Genomic DNA, 14,875 nt, shown 5'->3' with positions numbered 1-14,875 from the left:
TAACCTTCTCCACCTCTCTATTTCTCTCTCTCTCTCTCTTTTTCTCTCTCTTTCTCCTTCTCCCCATCTCCCTCTCTTTTTCTCTCTCTCCTCTCTATTTCTCTGTCTCCTCCTCTGTCTCTCTCTTTTTCTGTCTCTCTCCTCTCTATCTCCACCTCTTTCTCTCCCCCTCTCTCCCTCCTCTCTTTCTCTCTCTCTCTCTATCTCTCTCTCCTCCTTTTCTCTCCCAACCTCTCTGTTTCTCTCTCTCCTCTCTATTTCTCTCTCTCCTCTCTATTTCTCTGTCTCCTCTCTATTTCTCTCTCCTCTCTATTTCTCTCTCTCCTCTCTATCTCCTCTCTATTTCTCTCCCAACCTCTCTATTTCTCCCCTCCTCTCTATTTCTCTCTCTCCTCTCTATTTCTCTCTCTCCTCTCTATTTCTCTCCCTCCTCTCTGTTTCTCTCTCTCCTCTCTATTTCTCTCCCTCTCCTCTCTATTTCTCTCTCTCCTCTCTCTATTTCTCTCCCTCTCCTCTCTATTTCTCTCTCTCCCTCTCTATTTCTCTCCCTCTCCTCTCTATTTCTCTCCCTCCCTCTGTCTCTCTCTTTCTGTCTCTGTCCTAACCTTCTCCACCTCTCCCTCCCCCTCTCTGTCTCTCTCTGTCTCTCGCTTTCTGTCTCTGTCCTAACCTTCTCCAACTCTCGCTCCCCCTCTCTCCCTCTCTCTCTGTCTCTCTGACAGTCTTTCTTCAATCCCTTTTTTAAATTTTTTTTTTATATATTTGACAATACCCAGTATGACAAGGACAGGGTAGTCAATATTGATAGAGCAAGAGGAGATGGAGAGAGTCTGTGGAGGGCAGACAGAGTACTCAGAAACAGCACCAATAGTAGAACGAACAAGAAACTCAAACATAAAAAATAAATAAAGCTAGTGTTTCTGGCGCTATTGTAGTTGTCTCTCTCTCCTCTTCATCGGTCTCTGAGATAATGTACCACTGCAGTCCTATTAAATGCTTTAATTGCAAGACTATTTACAATATCCCCGTCCCCAGCTTAGTCCTCATCTGTCTGTGTGAGTAATCATAGCAGTGGGAGATGCATCCCAAATGAAACACTATTGCCTATATAGTGAACCCTATGGGCCCTGGACAAAAGAAGTGCACTATAAAGGGAATATTGTTCCATTTGGGATGCAAGTGTGTGTGAATACAACCACCTTAAACACACAGTAATGATGTGGAGGTTACTGGGGATAAACAGACAGTACAGGGACAACAGAACAGCAGCATGGTTACTGGGGATACACAGACAGTACAGTGACAACAGAACAGCAGCATGGTTACTGGGGATACACAGACAGTACAGGGACAACAGAACAGCAGCATGGTTACTTTGGGATACACAGACAGTACAGGGACAACAGAATAGCAGCATGGTTACTGGGGATACATAGACAGTACAGGGACAACAGAATAGCAGCATGGTTACTGGGGATACCCAGACAGTACAGGGACAACAGAATAGCAGCATGGTTACTGGGGATACACAGACAGTACAGTGACAACAGAACAGCAGCATGGTTACTGAGGATACACAGACAGTACAGTGACAAGAGAACAGCAGCATAGTTACTGGGGATACACAGACAGTACAGTGACAGTGACAACAGAACAGCAGCATAGTTACTGGGGATACACAGACAGTACAGGGACAACAGAACAGCAGCATGGTTACTGGGGATACACAGACAGTACAGTGACAGTGACAACAGAACAGCAGCATAGTTACTGGGGATACACAGACAGTACAGTGACAGTGACAACAGAACAGCAGCATAGTTACTGGGGATACACAGACAGTACAGTGACAGTGACAACAGAACAGCAGCATAGTTACTGGGGATACACAGACAGTACAGGGACAACAGAACAGCAGCATGGTTACTGGGGATACACAGACAGTACAGGGACAGTGACAACAGAATAGCAGCATGGTTACTGGGGATACACAGACAGTACAGTGACAACAGAACAGCAGCATTGTTACTGGGGATACACAGACAGTACAGGGACAGTGACAACAGAATAGCAGCATGGTTACTGGGGATACACAGACAGTACAGTGACAGTGACAACAGAACAGCAGCATGGTTACTGGGGATACACAGACAGTACAGGGACAACAGAATAGCAGCATAGTTACTGGGGATACACAGACAGTACAGGGACAACAGAACAGCAGCATAGTTACTGGGGATACACAGACAGTACAGGGACAGTGACAACAGAAAAGTAGACCAGATCACCTTTATTTAACCAGGTAGGCCAGATCACCTTTATTTAACCAGGTAGGCCAGTTCACCTTTATTTAACCAGGTAGACCAGATCACCTTTATTTAACCAGGTAGGTCAGATCACCTATTTTTAACCAGGTAGACCAGTTCACCTTTATTTAACCAGGTAGACCAGTTCACCTTTATTTAACCAGGTAGACCAGTTCACCTTTATTTAACCCAGATCACCTTTATTTAACCAGGTAGACCAGATCACCTTTATTTAACCAGGTAGGTCAGATCACCTTTATTTAACCAGGTAGGCCAGATCACCTTTATTTAACCAGGTAGACCAGATCACCTTTATTTAACCAGGTAGACCAGTTCACCTTTATTTAACCAGGTAGGCCAGATCACCTTTATTTAACCAGGTAGGCCAGATCACCTTTATTTAACCAGGTAGACCAGTTCACCTTTATTTAACCAGGTAGGTCAGATCACCTTTATTTAACCAGGTAGACCAGATCACCTTTATTTAACCAGGTAGACCAGATCACCTTTATTTAACCAGGTAGACCAGTTCACCTTTATTTAACCAGGTAGACCAGTTCACCTTTATTTAACCAGGTAGATCAGATCACCTTTATTTAAACCAGGTATACCAGATCACCTTTATTTAACCAGGTAGGCCAGATCACCTTTATTTAACCAGGTAGACCAGTTCACCTTTATTTAACCAGGTAGGCCAGTTGAGAACAAGTTCGCATTTACACTTGCGACCCGGCCGAGGTTATGTCTGGCTACGTCAGCCACAATAGAGTTTGCAAAGTTGAACCAATTGATATTTATCATTATATTTATCATTATACACACTTTAGGAAGTTTTCTAGACGTTATTTTGATCGACTGTAAATCTCAATGTCTTGAGACGAGGGAAGGAAAACATTCCACCTAACGTAGCCATTTCATCGCACCAACATGTCCTAACGTAGCCTTTTCATCGCACCAACATGTCCTAACGTAGCCATTTCATCGCACCAACATGTCCTAACGTAGCCATTTCATCGCACCAACATGACCTAACGTAGCCATTTCATCGCACCAACATGTCCTAACGTAGCCATTTCATCGCACCAACATGACCTAACGTAGCCATTTCAACGTAGCCATTTCACCAACATGTCCTAACGTAGCCATTTCATCGCACCAACATGTCCTAACGTAGCCATTTCATCGCACCAACATGTCCTAACGTAGCCTTTCATCGCACCAACATGTCCTAACGTAGCCATTTCATCGCACCAACATGTCCTAACGTAGCCATTTCATCGCACCAACATGTCCTAACGTAGCCTTTTCATCCCACCAACATGACCTAACGTAGCCATTTCATCGCACCAACATGTCCTAACGTAGCCATTTTCATCGCACCAACATGTCCTAACGTAGCCATTTCATCCCACCAACATGACCTAACGTAGCCATTTCATCGCACCAACATGACCTAACGTAGCCTTTTCATCCCACCAACATGACCTAACGTAGCCATTTCATCACACCAACATGACCTAACGTAGCCTTTTCATCCCACCAACATGACCTAACGTAGCCATTTCATCGCACCAACATGTCCTAACGTAGCCTTTTCATCGCACCAACATGTCCTAACGTAGCCTTTTCATCCCACCAACATGACCTAACGTAGCCATTTCATCGCACCAACATGACCTAACGTAGCCTTTTCATCCCACCAACATGTCCTAACGTAGCCTTTTCATCCCACCAACATGACCTAACGTAGCCTTTTCATCGCACCAACCTGTCCTAACGTAGCCTTTTCATCGCACCAACATGCTGGCCAGAACCAGCCAGCAAGACTATAATCCCACCAACCTGCTCGCCAGAACCAGCCAGCAAGACTATAATCCCACCAACATGTGATGCCAGAACCAGCCAGCAAGACTATAATCCCACCAACCTGCTCCACAGAACCAGCCAGCAAGATTATAATCCCACCAACATGTGATGAATTTGAATCTCTGTGTTTTAAGGGGATGGTCTGTGAGGCAGGTTGGATCCCTGTGTTTTAAGGGGATGGTCTGTGAGGCAGGTTGAATCCCTGTGTTTTAAGGGGATGGTCTGTGAGGCAGGTTGAATCCCTGCCGGGCCCAGCTAGCGTAACGAGGGGAAATGAGAATGACGCTCCGCTTGCCTCGACTTGACGAGAGTTGTTTGGGTGTCAGAGAGACAGAGGCAGAGTGTCAGAGAGACACAGTCTGTCTCTGTGTCAGCGTGGAGGCTGTTGGGTGACTATAGCCTCCTGAAGAGAGGGAGAACCTCGTCACAATGAACTTTGATCTGACCAAACAGACGACGGTTTATCACACAGTTTTTAAATCGCTAACTTTTTAAAAGTGAGTCCCAAAGGCTTCCTCACTGTGTGACTGGTTCCACACAGAATACACACGCACACACAACAACTGCAGAAGAGGCAGTCTATCACCAGAGCCCTATTCCCTATATAGTACACTACTGTAGACCAGAGCCCTATTCCCTATATAGTGCACTACTATAGACCAGAGCCCTATTCCCTATATAGTGGTACTACTATAGACCAGAGCCCTATTCCCTATATAGTACACTACTATAGACCAGAGCCCTATTCCCTATATAGTGGTACTACTATAGACCAGAGCCCTATTCCAAATCAAATCAAATCAAATCAAATCAAATTTTATTTGTCACATACACATGGTTAGCAGATGTTAATGCGAGTGTAGCGAAATGCTTGTGCTTCTAGTTCCGACAATGCAGTAATAACGAACAAGTAATCTAACTAACAATTCCAAAAAAACTACTGTCTTATACACAGTGTAAGGGGATAAAGAATATGTACATAAGGATATATGAATGAGTGATGGTACAGAGCAGCATAGGCAAGATACAGTAGATGATATCGAGTACAGTATATACATATGAGATAAGTATGTAAACCAAGTGGCATAGTTAAAGTGGCTAGTGATACATGTATTACATAAGGATGCAGTCGATGATATAGAGTACAGTATCAACGTATGCATATGAGATGAACAATGTAGGGTAAGTAACATTATATAAGGTAGCATTGTTTAAAGTGGCTAGTGATATATTTACATCATTTCCCATCAATTCCCATGATTAAAGTGGCTGGAGTAGAGTCAGTGTCATTGACAGTGTGTTGGCAGTAGCCACTCAATGTTAGTGGTGGCTGTTTAACAGTCTGATGGCCTTGAGATAGAAGCTGTTTTTCAGTCTCTCGGTCCCAGCTTTGATGCACCTGTACTGACCTCGCCTTCTGGATGACAGCGGGGTGAACAGGCAGTGGCTCGGGTGGTTGATGTCCTTGATGATCTTTATGGCCTTCCTGTAGCATCGGGTGGTGTAGGTGTCCTGGAGGGCAGGTAGTTTGCCCCCGGTGATGCGTTGTGCAGACCTCACTACCCTCTGGAGAGCCTTACGGTTGAGGGCGGTGCAGTTGCCATACCAGGCGGTGATACAGCCCGCCAGGATGCTCTCGATTGTGCATCTGTAGAAGTTTGTGAGTGCTTTTGGTGACAAGCCGAATTTCTTCAGCCTCCTGAGGTTGAAGAGGCGCTGCTGCGCCTTCCTCACGATGCTGTCTGTGTGAGTGGACCAATTCAGTTTGTCTGTGATGTGTATGCCGAGGAACTTAAAACTTGCTACCCTCTCCACTACTGTTCCATCGATGTGGATGGGGGTGTTCCCTCTGCTGTTTCCTGAAGTCCACAATCATCTCCTTAGTTTTGTTGACGTTGAGTGTGAGGTTATTTTCCTGACACCACACTCCGAGGGCCCTCACCTCCTCCCTGTAGGCCGTCTCGTCGTTGTTGGTAATCAAGCCTACCACTGTTGTGTCGTCCGCAAACTTGATGATTGAGTTGGAGGCGTGCATGGCCACGCAGTCGTGGGTGAACAGGGAGTACAGGAGGGGGCTCAGAACGCACCCTTGTGGGGCCCCAGTGTTGAGGATCAGCGGGGAGGAGATGTTGTTGCCTACCCTCACCACCTGGGGGCGGCCCGTCAGGAAGTCCAGTACCCAGTTGCACAGGGCGGGGTCGAGACCCAGGGTCTCGAGCTTGATGACGAGCTTGGAGGGTACTATGGTGTTGAATGCCGAGCTGTAGTCGATGAACAGCATTCTCACATAGGTATTCCTCTTGTCCAGATGGGTTAGGGCAGTGTGCAGTGTGGTTGAGATTGCATCGTCTGTGGACCTATTTGGGCGGTAAGCAAATTGGAGTGGGTCAAGGGTGTCAGGTAGGGTGGAGGTGATATGGTCCTTGACTAGTCTCTCAAAGCACTTCATGATGACGGATGTGAGTGCTACGGGCGGTAGTCGTTTAGCTCAGTTACCTTAGCTTTCTTGGGAACAGGAACAATGGTGGCCCTCTTGAAGCATGTGGGAACAGCAGACTGGTATAGGGATTGGTTGAATATGTCCGTAAACACACCGGCCAGCTGGTCTGCGCATGCTCTGAGGGCGCGGCTGGGGATGCCGTCTGGGCCTGCAGCCTTGCGAGGGTTAACACGTTTAAATGTCTTACTCACTTCGGCTGCAGTGAAGGAGAGACCGCATGATTCCGTTGCAGGCCGCGTCAGTGGCACTGTATTGTCCTCAAAGCGGGCAAAAAAGTTATTTAGTCTGCCTGGGAGCAAGACATCCTGGTCCGTGACTGGGCTGGGTTTCTTCCTGTAGTCCGTGATTGACTGTAGACCCTGCCACATACCTCTTGTGTCTGAGCCGTTGAATTGAGATTCTACTTTGTCTCTGTACTGGCGCTTAGCTTGTTTGATAGCCTTGCGGAGGGAGGGCTCTGGTCTATAGAGGGAGGGCTCTGGTCTATTCCCTATATAGTGGTACTACTATAGACCAGAGCCCTATTCCCTATATAGTGGTACTACTATAGACCAGAGCCCTATTCCCTATATAGTGCACTACTATAGACCAGAGCCCTATTCCCTATATAGTGGTACTACTATAGACCAGAGCCCTATTCCCTATATAGTGGTACTACTATAGACCAGAGCCCTATTCCCTATATAGTGCACTACTTTAGACCAGAGCCCTATTCCCTATATAGTACACTACTATAGACCAGAGCCCTATTCCCTATATAGTGGTACTACTATAGACCAGAGCCCTATTCCCTATATAGTGGTACTACTATAGACCAGAGCCCTATTCCTATATAGTGGTACTACTATAGACCAGAGCCCTATTCCCTATATAGTGGTACTACTATAGACCAGAGCCCTATTCCTATATAGTGGTACTACTATAGACCAGAGCCCTATTCCCTATAGTGGTACTACTATAGACCAGAGCCCTATTCCCTATATAGTGCACTACTATAGACCAGAGCCCTATTCCCTATATAGTGGTACTACTATAGACCAGAGCCCTATTCCCTATATAGTGCACTACTTTAGACCAGAGCCCTATTCCCTATATAGTACACTACTATAGACCAGAGCCCTATTCCCTATATAGTGGTACTACTATAGACCAGAGCCCTATTCCCTATATAGTGGTACTACTATAGACCAGAGCCCTATTCCCTATATAGTGCACTACTTTAGACCAGAGCCCTATTCCCTATATAGTACACTACTATAGACCAGAGCCCTATTCCTATATAGTGGTACTACTATAGACCAGAGCCCTATTCCCTATATAGTGGTACTACTATAGACCAGAGCCCTATTTCTATATAGTGCACCTTTAGACCAGAGCCCTATTCCCTATATAGTGCACTACTATAGACCAGAGCCCTATTCCATATATAGTCCACTACTATAGACCAGGGCCCTATTCCCTATATAGTGTACTACATTAGACCAGAGCCCTATTCCCTATATAGTGCACTACTTTAGACCAGAGCCCTATTCCCTATATAGTGCACTACTTTAGACCAGAACCCTATTCCCTATATAGTGAAACGACTATAGACCAGTTCCAATAGGGTGATCTGGTTAAACGTAGTGCACTATACAGGGAATAGTGTGCCATTTGAGACGTATCCTAGGGGACGAATTAAAACTCAATATAATTCAAGAATTAAAAATTCTATCAATTTACAATGACGTAGTCTCCATTTCTTTAAATCGGAATTTAAATTAATTTACCGAATCTGAATTGTAGGAGTGAGAGCAGCGAACAAGGTAGAAGAAAATGGAACCGACCCAGTGAGCTCAAGGTGAAAGGTGAAGTTGTGTCCCCCGCATACACATTCAGTAACTTTCCCCTGTTCAATCAAGTTACATCACTAACTACTATAATGAAGGGAGAAAGGATGGATCCAGTTTTAAAGAGTTGGAACCAAGGCACAGTGAGAAGAGGGGGTGGAGGGAGGGGCGTGTCTCCATGAGCGGGAGGTGAAAGGTCAAAAAGGTGAAAGTTCGTCCCACCTCGTACTCCTCCTTGAAGCCGTATCCCTCTGCGCACTTCATCTGCGTGATGTGCTGCAGCAGGTCGGCTACTCTGATAGCAGGGTGGAGCTGGCCTGTCTGGTAGGGCGCGTCTACTGTCCCCTCCCTCTTCCTCAGGGAGTGGCCGTGAGACTGGACCAGACTACTGGTGTCGCTGCAGCTACCACCACCACCCAGCGTCTGGCTGTCGTCTGGACAGATACAGGGAAGACGCAGGCAGGCAGGCAGGCAGGCAGACACACACACACACACACACACACACACACACACACACACACACACACACACACACACACACACACACACACACACACACACACACACACAGATAGATAGAGGAAACAGGAAGGAAGAGGAGCAACAGGTCAGGATGGTGAGTGAACTCTGAGGCATCTCTTGGTAAAACACCAGGCATGGAAAAATCTACACATCTACTTTAAACATAGAGAAGGAAATACTCCTGGCCCTAGCCACAATGCCTGTCAAAATGATATAAGTGAGACTTAACATAGAGAAGGAACAACTCCTGGCCCTAGCCACAATGCAGTCATATGATAATAGAGAGATAATGGCTTAACATAGAAATTCTGGTTGTGACACAACGGCTCAGTTCCAATATCCACACAAAATGTTGCTGTTTTAAAGCTAATTTCCTGCTATTCTACAGATTATAACATGGCTATTATGCCTCGTTCTAATGCTATCTGAGTGACTCTCAATAACAATATAATAAAATCAATGTGGGCCCCCCCCCATGCCATGACATTTGGGGAATTAAAGATTCTCCCTGACTGTCTAGTTTCTATATTTCGATGATTGATAGATCTCAAAGATGATTCTTGTGTATAAATGTATCGCTCCATTATCTCTTTATATCTGGTTTGATTCGTGGCAGTTGCGCCACTGCTAAATGCATATAGAGGAAACGCTGATAATGCTTCGAGTGGAAGAGAGGATGCATTCTAAGTGATATGTTAGGTTGGCTATTGGAACGGGGTCGTAGGATGAGTGAATCTGGTGAGGAGGAGAAAGCTCAGAACACTGGGCTTATGATCGGTCTGATTCCGTGACTCAGAATTACTATGATGTGGGAAGTAGTCAGTAGTTCTATGTGGGAAGTAGTCAGTAGTTCTATGTGGGAAGTAGTCAGTAGTTCTATGATGTGGGAAGTAGTCAGTAGTTCTATGATGTAGGAAGTAGTCAGTATTATTATGATGTAGGAAGTAGTCAGTAGTTCTATGTGGGAAGTAGTCAATAGTTCTATGATGTAGGAAGTAGTCAGTAGTTCTATGATGTAGGAAGTAGTCAGTAGTTCTATGATGTAGGAAGTAGTCAGTAGTTCTATGATGTAGGAAGTAGTCAGTAGTTCTATGATGTGGGAAGTAGTCAGTAGTTCTATGATGTGGGAAGTAGTCAGTAGTTCTATGATGTGGGAAGTAGTCAGTAGTTCTATGATGTAGGAAGTAGTCAGTAGTTCTATGATGTAGGAAGTAGTCAGTAGTTCTGATGTAGGAAGTAGTCAGTAGTTCTATGATGTAGGAAGTAGTCAGTAGTTCTATGATGTAGGAAGTAGTCAGTAGTTCTATGATGTAGGAAGTAGTCAGTAGTTCTATGATGTAGGAAGTAGTCAGTAGTTCTATGATGTAGGAAGTAGTCAGTAGTTCTATGATGTAGGAAGTAGTCAGTAGTTCTATGATGTAGGAAGTAGTCAGTAGTTCTATGATGTAGGAAGTAGTCAGTAGTTCTATGATGTAGGAAGTAGTCAGTAGTTCTATGATGTAGGAAGTAGTCAGTAGTTCTATGATGTAGGAAGTAGTCAGTAGTTCTATGATGTAGGAAGTAGTCAGTAGTTCTATGATGTAGGAAGTAGTCAGTAGTTCTGTGGGAAGTAGTCAGTAGTTCTATGATGTGGGAAGTAGTCAGTAGTTCTATGATGTAGGAAGTAGTCAGTAGTTCTATGTGGGAAGTAGTCAGTAGTTCTATGTGGGAAGTAGTCAGTAGTTCTATGATGTGGGAAGTAGTCAGTATTATTATGATGTAGGAAGTAGTCAGTAGTTCTATGATGTAGGAAGTAGTCAGTAGTTCTTTGATGTAGGAAGTAGTCAGTAGTTCTATGATGTAGGAAGTAGAGGCATTAAAAACAAGTTATTTAAAAGGAGAAAAGTAATATTTTTATTTGATTTTGATGCACCTCATATTGACATTACAGATGTAGTATTTTAAATTCCACTCAGACCCCTGTCAGTGGCAGAAAGAGGCAGAGATAAGATGGTCATGAAGGTGGATGTGGATGTTTGCGGCTTCAGTACAACACAATGGCGGATGCAGGCAGGCACCATCCAAGCAACTTTGCTCAATTACAACCAATACAATGCAAACAAACAAAAAACACCCCCCGGGAGATGGTGCACTGTGATCATGCTAGACAAGGCTAATGGCTTCAAGGTGGAAACGGAAGGGGAGGTGAAATGTTAGCGTGTCCACTGGCCATGCAGATGCCATAATAGAAAAGGCATAGTTATATCCACGAAATCAGCTCTCTCACTGTCATCTGTGTGTTCCTGTGACATCACCTCCTTCCCCAAACCAAGGCCAAGACCAGGGGGCCCTGGTGACTTACCATTTATGGGCACTTTTATTGGAGATACAGAAAGAGGTTAAGTACGAGAAGAGATAGAGGAGAAAGTATACGAGAGAGGAGAGGAGAGGTGAGGAGAGGGTATAAGAGGAGAGGAGAGGGTATAAGAGAAGAGAAGAGAGCATAAGAGAAGAGAAGAGAGCATAAGAGAGGAGAGGAGAGGGTATAAGAGGAGAGGAGAGGGTATAAGAGAAGAGAAGAGAGCATAAGAGAGGAGAGGAGAGGGTATAAGAGAAGAGAAGAGAAGAGAGGAGAGCAGAAGAGAGGAGAGTATAAGAGAGAGAAGAGAGAGAGAAGAGAGGAGAAGAGAAGAGAGGGTATAAGAGAGAGAGAGAAGAGAAGAGAAGAGAAGAGAAGAGAGAGAAGAGGAAAGAGTATAAAAGAGAGGAGAGAAGAAGAGAGGAGAAGAGAAGAGAAGAGAAGAGAAGAGAGAGAAGAGAAGAGAAGAGAAGAGAAGAGAAGAGAAGAGAAGAGAAGAGAAGAGAAGAGAAGAGAAGAGAAGAGAAGAGAAGAGAAGAGAAGAGAAGAGAAGAGAAGAGAAGAGAAGAGAAGAGAAGAGAAGAGAAGAGAAGAGAAGAGAAGAGAAGAGGAAAGAGTATAAAAGAGAGGAGAGAAGAAGAGAGAGAAGAGAAGAGAAGAAAGAGAAGAAAGAGAGAGAAGAGAAGAAAGAGAAGAGAAGAGAAGAGAAGAGAAGAGAAGAGAAGAGAAGAGAAGAGAAGAGAAGAGAAGAGAAGAGAAGAGGAAAGAGTATAAAAGAGAAGAGAAGAGAAGAGAAGAGAAGAGAAGAGAAGAGAAGAGAAGAGAAGAGAAGAGAGGAAGAGAGAGAGAGAGAGAGAGAGAGAGAGAGGAGGTAAGCAACAATACATCATAAGCACTGTTACAGTGTAGATTGGTTTTTAGAGCTACCGTTTGTTAGATCACATCATGCCTGTGCTGTTTTAAATCAGTAAGGCCTGGGCTTTGTTAATTTGATGAGGAAATTGTGGCGTGGGCATTTCAACAGTGTAATACAGTCTTAAAAGAACAAATCAAAAACAGAATTGTTTTCAAGTGGATAGAATGATTTCAAAGGGGACAGAATGGATTTCAAGGGGGACAGAAGGGATTTCAAGGGGGACAGAAGGGATTTCAAGGTAGACCGAATGGATTTCAAGGTGTCAGAATGGATTTCAAGGTGTCAGAATGGATTTCAAGGTGTCAGAATGGATTTCAAGGTGACAGAATGGATTTCAAGGTGTCAGAATGGATTTCAAGGTGTCAGAATGGATTTCAAGGTGTCAGAATGGATTTCAAGGTGTCAGAATGGATTTCAAGGTGTCAGAATGGATTTCAAGGTGTCAGAATGGATTTCAAGGGGGACAGAATCAAATAATGCAACAAAATAATGTTTGTGGCCTCACTCCTGAAATGGAATTAGATGTGGTTATGATTGCTGACATTTTTGGCTATTATGATGCAAAATAAAGCCTGCAATGAGATGAACAAGATGCACTAATCACTTACATTAAATGATAATCAACTCCCAAAATATGTTATCTCAAACTGTCACAATGATAATCAACTCCCCTAATATGTTATCGCAAACTGTCACAACGATAATCAACTCAATTCAATTTTCAATTCAATTCAATTCAAGGGGCTTTATTGGCATGGGAAACATGTGTTAACATTGCCAAAGCAAGTGAGGTAGATATTATACAAAAGTGAAATCAACAACTCCCCTAATATGTTATCTCAAACTGTCACAACGATAATCAACTCCCCTAATATGTTATCTCAAACTGTCACAATGATAATCAACTCCCCTAATATGTTATCTCAAACTGTCACAATGATAATCAACTCCCCTAATATGTTATCTCAAACTGTCACAATGATAATCAACTCCCCTAATATGTTATCTCAAACTGTCACAACGATAATCAACTCCCCTAATATGTTATCTCAAACTGTCACAACGATAATCAACTCCCCTAATATGTTATCTCAAACTGTCACAACGATAATCAACTCCCCTAATATGTTATCTCAAACTGTCACAACGATAATCAACTCCCCTAATATGTTATCTCAAACTGTCACAACGATAATCAACTCCCCTAATATGTTATTTCAAACTGTTGCTAAAAACAGATAACCTTTTCCAGCCAGCCTGCTTCCTGGCTCGCAACCAGCTAGCGCTAATGGCTACATGCTTCATTGCTTCCCAAGCTAATGTTAATTAACTGTCAACATGGTTTAAAATGACAGGTATTATGTTGATTCCATGATATGGTGGTACATTTAGACTTTAATGGTTGCATTGTTGTACAAGCAGAAATATAGTGTTTTCATGTTTTTCTTCACACTAACACAATACCTGTTGTGCTGTATGTGTTTCTTTCTGGCCTCGTTCATTATCATGGATAGCACTATACTGCTACTGTCTCACTATAATAATTATAACTATTATTATGATCATGTTTTTTCCAAAAAATATAGTATAACATAAAAATAGTTCAGTTCTGGAAGGTTCAGTTCTGTGTAGGCTGACACTTCAGGCTGGTCTACCTCACTCTCTCTCTGTCTCACTCTCTCTCTCTCTGGCTCACTCTCTCTCTGTCTCACTCTCTCTCTCTGGCTCTCTCTCTCTCTCTGGCTCACTCTCTCTCTGGCTCACTCTCTCTCTCTCTCTCTGGCTCACTCTCTCTCTCTCTCTCTGTCTCCCTGTCTCCCCCTCTGTCTCCCTCTCTCTCTAACTGTCGGTCTCCCTCTCTCTCTCTGTCTCCCTCTCTCTCTGTCTGTCTCCTCTCTCTCTCTGTCTGTCTCCCTCTCTCTCTCCGCCTGTCTCCCTCTCTCTGTCTCTGTCCCTCTCTGTCTCTCTCTGTGTTTATATAAGTGGTTGATCTCTCTCTCTCTCTCTGTTTATATAAGTGGTTGATCTCTCTCTCTCTCTGTTTATATAAGTGGTTGATCTCTCTCTCTCTATGTTTACATAAGTGGTTGATCTCTCTTTCTCTCTCTCTGTTTATATAAGTGGTTGATCTCTCTGTATGTTTATATAAGTGGTTGATCTCTCTCTATGTTTATATAAGTGGTTGATCTCTCTTTCTGTTTATATAAGTGGTTGATCTCTCTTTCTGTTTATATAAGTGGTTGATCTCTCTTTCTGTTTATATAAGTGGTTGATCTCTCTGTATGTTTATATAAGTGGTTGATCTCTCTGTATGTTTATATAAGTGGTTGATCTCTCTTTCTGTTTATATAAGTGGTTGATCTCTCTCTCTATCTATGTTTATATAAGTGGTTGATCTCTCTCTCTATCTATGTTTATATAAGTGGTTGATCTCTCTTTCTGTTTATATAAGTGGTTGATCTCTCTCTCTCTCTCTCTGTTTATATACGTGGGTGATCTCTCTCTCTGTTTATATAAGTGGGTGATCTCTCTCGCTCTCTGTTTATATAAGTGATTGATCTCTCTTTATGTTCACATAAGTGTTTGATCTCTCTCTCT

The 14,875-nt window shown here is 43.5% G+C and overlaps 1 protein-coding gene across 2 annotated transcripts in view; it reads right to left on the bottom strand.

Moving 5' to 3' along the window:
• Nucleotides 1-14,875, bottom strand: part of LOC112238841 (receptor-type tyrosine-protein phosphatase mu-like) — a 503,654-nt gene that overhangs the window by 114,629 nt on the left and 374,150 nt on the right. For both annotated transcript variants that reach the window (XM_042308178.1, XM_042308179.1), the window contains one exon: nt 8,724-8,935. In XM_042308178.1, the coding sequence (XP_042164112.1) occupies nt 8,724-8,935 (212 nt within the window). The remainder of the gene's footprint in view (nt 1-8,723; nt 8,936-14,875) is intronic.

The sequence above is a fragment of the Oncorhynchus tshawytscha genome, linkage group LG28 (genome assembly GCF_018296145.1).
Source record: "Oncorhynchus tshawytscha isolate Ot180627B linkage group LG28, Otsh_v2.0, whole genome shotgun sequence".
Taxonomy (NCBI): Eukaryota; Metazoa; Chordata; class Actinopteri; order Salmoniformes; family Salmonidae; genus Oncorhynchus; species Oncorhynchus tshawytscha.
This window is presented reverse-complemented; position numbering and strand designations above follow the sequence as displayed.